Genomic DNA, 9073 nt, shown 5'->3' with positions numbered 1-9073 from the left:
AACAAACTGAGAACAGGGGCACAGGTTCACCTTTTTAAAAGTTTAATTTTCCCCAAATGATATAAAACAAAACACAGCAGAGTAAAACCCACGAGACATGGAGCAAAACTGAAAAGACATTTTGTGGGAATCGTGAAAACCACGAGTTACGAGATACTGAAAGTAAAAACAGATCCAAACAACCTTAGCATGTTACAGGAAACTGTCAACACTGCAGTGAGGCTAATTCTTCTTTTCTCAGTAAATTATTGTACAAAAAAAAAAAAATCCAAAGTTAGCTTCTAAGCAGAAGATGAACTTCGCTGCACATCTTCCACTTAACGCCGCCTCCTGTCGGGACTTCTGCTGCGTCTCCGCCCACCGGTCCTGTGACAAAACACACACACATCAGATTACACAGAAATCCCACAGTGTGGACGCAATCAAATCTTTCATTGTAGTGTGTTTGTTTGTTGAAGGTTATTCACGCCACCCTCACCTTCTCTTGTTCTTGGGAGGCCCTCTGACAAATCCCCAGTCCACGCTGATAGGCTGGCCCATCATGTCCTGACCATTGAGCCCCTCCATGGCTGCCTGAGCCTCTTTGTACGTCTCATACTCCACCAGCGCATAACCCTGGGAACATGTATCAGACCGTCATGTCAGTTATTTCACACTTGTGATGACACTGCTTTGGAAAAAAATGATGAAAATAATATTACAGGACAGACAACACCAAGTGAGCGAACACATTTTGAACTGGACATGAAATATTAGGTCAACACTGTACATCTTACGCCTCCTACCTATCAGAAATCAGCTGCAATGAAAATGCAAATTCAAAATGCTTTGTTCTTACTTCAAGACCAACACAATGCTGCCACCTGGTGGCTGGAGGATAACATGGAAGCATATTGCAGATTTAAGAGTTCAAAAAAAGGACTTGAACATGTGCATGTACCAGCACAGGTTTTCTAGAAGCTGATTAAAGGAATGATGAAGTGATTTCCCCCTGGGATCAATAAAGTATTTCTGATTCTGATGTAAACCAGGACTCACATCCAGGGACTGAACAGTGGTGGTGGTTGTGAACAGGACTGGGTAAACTGGACTATACAGGAAGGGCTCCTCGATCTCCTGAGGAGGCTGAGGTCATTTAGTGTGTTGAATCACAGACAGGAACACAGGCAACTGGATAAACTGATCAGGAGGGCTCCTCTGGACCCAGTGGACTCAGTGGGAGAGAGAACAACACCCTACTCCTTTTCCATGTTATAGACAACTTCCTATATTTTCTCGAGTTTTCTTTACTCTATGCTAGGCTTGTGCAAAATCGTATCGTGCGCAATTAATCGTCAGAAAAACTGTCATCGATTAATATTTGCCACTTATCGATTACGGCGTTTAGTGCCTCGTCATGATGACGCATTTTTGTGTGCGGCGTACTCTCACCATCACCCGCGCACATGTGAGCCCACAATAACAATAATGGTGGAAGGCAGTGGTGTTCAGTTAAATAATGCGGAGCAGCACGTTCCTAACATAAGTTCATCGTCTGTCACCATAAGCCCGAGCACGAAGAAAGCCGAAGAAAGAGCGACGAGGACACAACGCCGGCTACAGCTGTATATAGTGCCGCGACATGCATTAGGTGAAGCGTTGGTTGTTGCCATAGTAACTGAATTTTTGCTCGTATCAAATGAATGAACTCCGATCTTTATTTACGGACTCCACAGCAAGATAGGAAACACTACAACAGCGAAGTCTCCTCCAGCAGATATTGGAAAGAATTCCACTCAGCCGAGAATCCGCGATACGTTTAGTCATTGTGCTGCTTACGACCAAACGAAGCGCTGGAAGAACGTAACGTAGGTTGATTTGCACAGACACACATTTAAATGTGAAATTGTCCGGTTTGTTTATTTGTTTGTTTTTTCTGCTGCTGTTCTACAGTCTGAGTGAAAACATGCACTAGTGTGGGACATATTCAGCCACAGGTTCATTCCACAGACACATTTTTTAACTTGAAATAATCACTGATGTGACTTTTCTGAACTTATTTGTCTATTTGTCTGTTTAATTTTAATGTTGACATGCTTTGTGACCTTAAGATAAGAACATCTGAAGGACAAAGTTACTTTAAATGTTTGCTTCATTATTACTTTGAAGCAGTTTGTGCATCTGTTATCAATACATATTTCAAACATGGCTGGTTGGTGCCTAATCACTACTCACCAGCTTAACCTGTTAGAATGAAGTAGTTAACTTGACTGATGATTTGTCGGTATCATGCTAGAACACTGTGCCAATTTAGAGTCAAAAACATGTAAGTGCAATTGTCATCAATTAATCGTCAAATTAATCGTTATCGGCTAAATGCCACAATTAATCGTGATTAATTTTTTTGCCAATATCGCCCAACCCTACTCTATGCATACATTGTGCACCGTCTGTCTTCTTTTGCTGGAACAACTTAATGTCTCTCTGGTATCAATAGTCCTATCTTATCTTACACCAGAATAATAACAAAAAACAGAATATTTCCTGGTTGTAAATAAACGTGCTAATGCTCCATAGTTATTTGTCTCACCTTAAGGTAGCCTGTTCTACGATCCAGGTTCAGATGCAGGTTCTTGATTTCTCCAAACTCTGAAAACTTTTCGTGGATGTCGTCCTCTGTGGCCTCCTCATGTACCCCCGTCACAAACAGGATCCAGCCCTCCACAGCTGCAGAGAGACAAGACATCAGGGATCAAACAGTGGACCAAGAAGCACTTTGGATTGGGTCAGGTTTTGCAGCACCAGGAAACATAGCATATAGTACACAGTTACTCACATCTCTGTGGCCCCGGCTCATCCCCATCCTGTTCCACTGTATCGTAGTTCTCTTTGGTTCTGGACCTGGCGCCTTCCTCTGGAAATCAACACAGAAAACATGAAATACTGCCTGAAAGAGCAAATGTTAAAACTGCACCACGGCTGCGTTGACTTACCTGAACCGAAGCCTCGTCCCTTCCTCTTCTTGGCCTTCTCCTTCAGCTTGTGGATGCTCTCTGAGGAAAGTTACAGCAACAAGTTAAAGCCTGGACATGCTGCTGAAAGTTTTCACTGCGCCTCAGCGATGTGTCCAAACAGCATGCTAGCCTTTAATTACCGCGATTCAATCATTCAATGATAAGACTTAATGTTCTTGTTACACTACGGACACAACAACCCAAACATACTTGTTAAAACAGCCTGTGTTTCCTGTCGGTGAAAACATTTAGCCGTTAGCTAAATTAACACTGAATTCGCCTTATGCTAATTATGATAGCATTAGCAGCGCTACACTGTTTTGTTTTGTAAGCTAACTCGTTGCCAAACACGTTTAATGGCTTACTAAAAGCTGGCGTGTTTTCCAAACTATCCACAAATTAATTCAATAACTATGACCTGGCTAACTTGCAAGATCGATTGAATGAAGAACGGTGCGTTGTTAGCTTAGCATTAGCATTTCTCGGGCCTGCTACCACGCAGCGTTGTCTTTGTTGTTGCGTTTTTCGCCACGACACACACCTCGATAGTAACACAATGCTTTGAACGCCGGGATCACGGAGCAGCTACCGGTACAAACATGAGTCTTACCATCGCCATCCTCATCCATAGGAAAGTCCTCGCCTCCCGCTTCATGAAGGTCCAACACGTCCGCCATGATGCCTCTGTGTGTGTCTGTGTGCGCGCGGCTGAGTGACGCAGCGTGCGTAACGTACGTAAAAAAGAGCTCGGTGATGGCGGATGTTGCCAGTTTGTGTGAAAATATGTAAATTAACCAGCGTGGGTACGTTTAACTCAACCAAACCAACAAGATTTAATATATTGTTATTAATTTAATAATAATTGTAAAAGTGGCTGCTTTATATTAAACACATCACGCACATAAATATATGTATAAATATATATATATATATATATATATATTATATGCGAAAAAGATCAGTTCAGCTACAAAACTATTTATTTTGATATTTTCCCTGTCTAAATATCACATCTACCTGTATGTTATGATTGTGTGTGATTGTGTTTTGACCTTAAACCCGCTCCATAATCACAGGTTTGTCCTTTTAAAATGTTTACATTACCTCTGGATTAACCTGTGCTGTACTAGTTTGTTTATTCATTTGATTGACATCACCAGCAGAGGGCGCACATGTTGCTCTCTGCCCATTCATTTGATCATTTCAGGCCTTGAAGACATGTCACATGTCATTTTGGTGTTTTGGGGTCACTCTGATTTATTTCAAACATACAGTGAGGTTGCCAATTAACATGCTTGATATATGGGGACAAAATAAAAAAAATCTCTAAATACTGTGAATGTGTCTTTAAGCAGTCTAACCCGTGTTACTTCTATGATCATGTAAATTGTGTCCCTCTGGGAAAGGGCTCTTTTTTATGTTTTGGACCCAAATTTAAGGCGTTAACTTTTCAGAGTGGAGGTGATTTAAAATAATCGAATCATTTTGAGGCTTTAGTGTCGTCAAAAGTACAAATTACCGAGTATTAATCTATGAAAGTGTGAGCCAGATCTCCTTTTCTTGTGTAAATCGGTGCCATTAAAGAGGTGAGGGGTTTAGGCACACTGCCTGTGTGCACTGATCAGGACTCGAGAGCATCAAATGAGCTAAATTTGGCTTCAGCAGCAGCAGCAGCAGTCAGATCACACCCTGCAAATTCAGCTTGCTTACAACTGCCCTCTAGTGGCCAGTTTCAGAAGGACAGCTCAGAACACACAACCACAACACAAAAAATGAACAAAAAAAGAAGAAGTGTGTCAGTCGAACGGAGACAAAGCTTTCAGCTTCCTTGTTGCAGAATCAGCGTGTGATCGCAGACGTGTGATGGGTTCACCTGAGTTCTGCTGACGTTCTGAGAGGAGATAAAAACTGACTGAACTTCAGTCTCAGAGAGTTTACAGCTTTACTCGTGTCAGCGCTCAGTCTGGTCGGGCTGTGTTTATCCTGTTTATTCAGTAAAAACACATGAACATCCTCGCAAAGCTTCACATGGAGTCTGTTACAGATAGGAGGACTTTGTTACACTCATTGTTCATGAAAAGTCCTCCTTTAAACTGGTTCAAACCCAGGTTGCCATGGTGACACTACAGACACACAATGTCCAACCTTGCCGACTGCTGCAACAATGCAAAAGAGAGGAAGCGAGCTCGTCTCAGCCCCCCGTAGATTGAACACACGGTGTGTTGGGAAACTGCTGATAGCGCTGTGTGAAAGGGGTCCACGGCTCTGTCAGCAGGACTGAGCACCTCTGACCCATCAACAGTTAAGTAGATAACCAGCGTGAGCAGTAGGCCAAAGGGCTGTGGTTCCTCCCAGGAGAGCTGCAGGAAGGGGTCCAGGGAGAGGGAAGTCTGGGGGCGTCCCTGCTTTACACTGCTGCCCCCGGCGACCCGGCCTTGGATGAGTGGTTTGAAGAGGAGACGAGATGAGATGAGAGGCTGTGGTTTTACATAGTGTCTTTGTTCTGACAGCTATCAAGCATCAAGGCTGCTCGAGTCTTCATGCTGGAGGTGATTAAATCCTGATGATCTGTGATGTGCTCACCCTCCGGAGTCACACAGAGTGAGTGAGACCTGATTTAACACAGTGGATTTTAAACGTCCTCCTGAGGTGGACAAGATCACCCAGCTCATCAAAGACATGTCCGTCACCCCCACCAGCACCACCCACAGCATGGTGGAGAGGGTGAAGGCTCTCACTCTGACCAACACAACTACAGGAGCATTCCTAGAAGCAGCACTTTGGATTATGATATAAAAGAGGAAACAGGTCAAGCCCTTCATCACCAATAAAGCCCCGTCATATCTCACTGATGTTTGTTCTCCAACAAAAAAACGAGCTCTGAATCACACAGAAAAATCCGTCACTACCGCCGACTCACATGTTGACGTTCAGTTCCTGTCTGGGGATGGAGGCCCGGACCGAGGCCCTGCTGCCCCCCCCCCCCCAAAAATGCTCCACCAGCCATACCTCATTAAAAGGTTAAAAACATCCCTCTGTTTTAGTTGCTGGTTATGCATTTATGGATTATTTGATAGTGAAATGAAGCAGAATCTGAGAGTCGATACCAGCACTACGTCAAACCTTCAGGTCATCGGGTCACCCATCATTCATGGCTCAATATTCTGGAGTAGGCTGTCAACAGGCTGGAGTCCAGCTCACCGTGGATACAGTGATGAGATTAACCCACATTCATGGAGGTATCGACTCCGAGCCAATAATTAAGCAGATAAACTGCAGCCTTTAAAAATAAACCCCATAAAAACACACCTCAAATATTAGAGAAAAAAAACAATGCAGTGGAAACACCGCCACTTTGAGATTGTCCTGATCTACCTCTGGACTGCTTCCCCGAGCTCACCGCCAGTAATCTGAACCAACTACACGCCGTCCCAACTCGGCTCCTCATGGACGTCTTTCCTCTGATTGGAGCTTCCATATTCGATCAGATCAACAGCATCTAAAACTGCTGTGATCACACATTTCAGCAAGTTATCGTCCAGTCTCCGACCTCACAGGCCGCTTTGTCTCTGTGCCTCGACAGGGCTCTTATGATTTTTATACTTAGAGACTTTAAAATATTACTGAATAAATATTGTATTGTGCAGAAAAAACTGAAACAGGGACAGTTAGACCTTCCCCACAGCTCCTCTAAACGATCTGACGGCGACCTCAGCATGTTTTGTTGTAGCTGAGATATGATTGTCAGCAGCTGTCAGACACAAACAGCAACACACACACACAACGTTCTCTGTAGAAGCAGCATTTAAATTGTATAACAGGGCAGGAGGTCAACACACCATGAATCACCTCTCTATCTGTTTCAGATAGTGTGGACTTTGTGTCTTTGCTGTGACAGCAAGCATCAAGGTTCAGCTGACTGTGTTCACGGTGATTAAATCCTGATTAGCTGTGATGTACTCATCCTGTGCTGCTATAAAAGCTGCAGGCGCTCTGACTGCAGGCACCATTTGGTCCAAGAACCCCAGGAGTTAAGGTAACGCAGACACACAGCAGCGTGTTGATGCTTTCCCACACTTTACTCGACTTATAACCTGCGTCTCGGCCTCATTAACCCTCCCATCTCTTCCTCAGGTCAGCCCTGCTCATCTGCAGCCATGAAATTCTCCCTTGTTGCCGCTCTGGTTGTGGTGCTGGCTGTTGCCCATGGTAAGACGTGTTTTTATGGGTCACACAGTGTGTGTGTGTGTGAGAGATTTAACACAGTGGATTTTAAACGTCCTCCTGATTCCTCGCAGGCTCCGAGGCCGGGTCACTGGTGAAGCGTGACGTCCAGTCTGAGGTGGACAAGATCACCCAGCTCATCAAAGACATGTCCGTCACCCTCACCGGCGCCACCCAGGACATGGTGGAGAAGGTGAAGGCTCTTGAAGTGACCAACACCGCCCAGTAAGTGAACACTATGATCGTGATGTCACCAGTTTTAGGCCAGTTTTAACAGATTTGTGTGTTTTCCTCCCACAAAAACAGGACTTACATGGAGGACAGCAGAGCCCAGATCCAGCCTCTGGTTGAGAAGGTCCAGGCTGAGGCCGCCAAGCTGCAGGAGCAGGTCAAGCCCTTCATCGCCAACATCGAGGATCAGATCAACCCCATTATCGACAACTTCAACGCCCAGGTCAGGCCCCTGACCGACAACGTCTACTCTCAGGTTGAGCCCCTGACCGACATGATGGGGAAGTTCTTCCAGCAGGTGATGGACCAGACCAAGGCCCTGCTGCCCCCCCAGTAAAAGTCTCGGCTCCAGCCGCAGCACAGATATGCGTCACTGGTGTTTTTCTGTCACACTCCTCTGTCATCTGAGATCAATTCCATCATTAAAGGGGTTCAGAAACATCACTCTGTGTTTGTTGTTGTTTTGTATTTATGGATTATTTGAGTCTGGGAGCCGATATCAGCACTACGTCTAACCTTCAGGTCAGCGGGAAGGCTGGAGTCCAGCTCACAGCGTGGACACTGTGATGAGATTAACCCACAATCATGGAGGTTTTGACTTTGAGCCAATAATTAAGCAGATAAACTACAAGCTTCAGAAATAAAAACACACCTCTACACGAGAGCTTCAGATGATTTTATTACTGACTTAAAAATGAAAGAACAAATTATTTTTTCCCACAATAACAGCACTCAGCTCAGATCCTGCTGCCGTGCACTTTACAAACTAAAACACGTCTCTGCAGCTTGTAGCGGTGCTCATGTGTGGTGATGCAGGCGGGCGGTGTGAGGGTGTGGGGCTTCCTGCAGCTTGTGTCTCAGAGCAGTGAGGGAGACAATGACTTGTTGTCAGTTTAACCACGAAACAACAAAATCACTAGTCTTCCACGCCGCTGTGGACTCAGGAACCCTCATCGTTTCTGAAAACATCAGTCAATCACTTTATTTACACAGTTCTGAATTCCTTCCAGCCTCCCGCTCCTGTCCCCGGGCTTCACCCGAGGTGTCCTCCTCCTGGAGCTAACATGTGGTCTTCTCATGAGGAGCTCCGCTGAAGGCCGCAGCTCGCAGCAGAACTGGCAGTGCCGAGTGGCCTTCTCCTTGTTCCTGCAGAGATAACAAAGATCTGAGTGCTGCGGCTGCATCTTTATTACTTATCTCTCCCTCTCTCTCTTTTTTTATCAAACAGTTAAGCTCCTCCGACCTGCAGAGTTCAGCACTGAAGTCTGAGTGAAGGTTTGAGAGCAGAGGAAGGACGGCGGGTCTGACGGAGCAGCAGCTTATCTGCAGGGACAAACTGTGCGATCTGAGGCTCAATGAGCGGACAGAGAGGAAACACTCAGCCGTGCTTTTACATCGTCAGGGTTAATCAGCTGATCAACCTGCTGAGGATGACTCCAGCAATGGTCCTGTGATAAATCCTTCCTGTTATCGTTCAAACATTCAAAGGTTAAAGTTCATACATGTGGTTTTGTCTGATTATTAAATGAAAATGAATGTTTTGGAGTTTGTTTAGAGTAAAATTCACTTTTCTTTATTATTTAAACTAATAAAAAATGAGTTCCATCCTGAAGCTGTGCGTGGAT

The 9073-nt window shown here is 44.8% G+C and overlaps 2 protein-coding genes across 2 annotated transcripts; one reads left to right on the top strand and one right to left on the bottom strand.

Moving 5' to 3' along the window:
• Nucleotides 1-28: 28 nt before the first annotated feature.
• On the bottom strand, nt 29-3719 carry rbm8a (RNA binding motif protein 8A). Its single transcript, XM_028425641.1, has 6 exons — nt 3604-3719; nt 2973-3032; nt 2816-2893; nt 2570-2706; nt 479-615; nt 29-366 (listed from the first exon to the last, which is right to left on the bottom strand). The coding sequence occupies exons 1-6, from the start codon at nt 3668-3670 to the stop codon at nt 318-320; spliced, it is 528 nt and encodes a 175-aa protein (XP_028281442.1). The 5' UTR covers nt 3671-3719; the 3' UTR covers nt 29-317.
• Nucleotides 3720-6889: 3170 nt separating this feature from the next.
• LOC114448888 (type-4 ice-structuring protein LS-12-like) lies at nt 6890-7892 on the top strand. Its single transcript, XM_028426109.1, has 4 exons — nt 6890-7029; nt 7128-7202; nt 7292-7442; nt 7524-7892. Exons 2-4 carry the CDS (start codon nt 7151-7153, stop codon nt 7783-7785), a joined length of 465 nt encoding a protein of 154 aa, XP_028281910.1. The 5' UTR covers nt 6890-7029; nt 7128-7150; the 3' UTR covers nt 7786-7892.
• The last annotated feature ends 1181 nt before the right edge of the window (nt 7893-9073 follow it).

The sequence above is a fragment of the Parambassis ranga genome, chromosome 16 (assembly GCF_900634625.1).
Source record: "Parambassis ranga chromosome 16, fParRan2.1, whole genome shotgun sequence".
NCBI lineage: Eukaryota > Metazoa > Chordata > Actinopteri > Ambassidae > Parambassis > Parambassis ranga.
The sequence above is the reverse complement of the archived record's forward strand: the minus strand, read 5'-3'. Positions and strand labels throughout refer to the sequence as shown.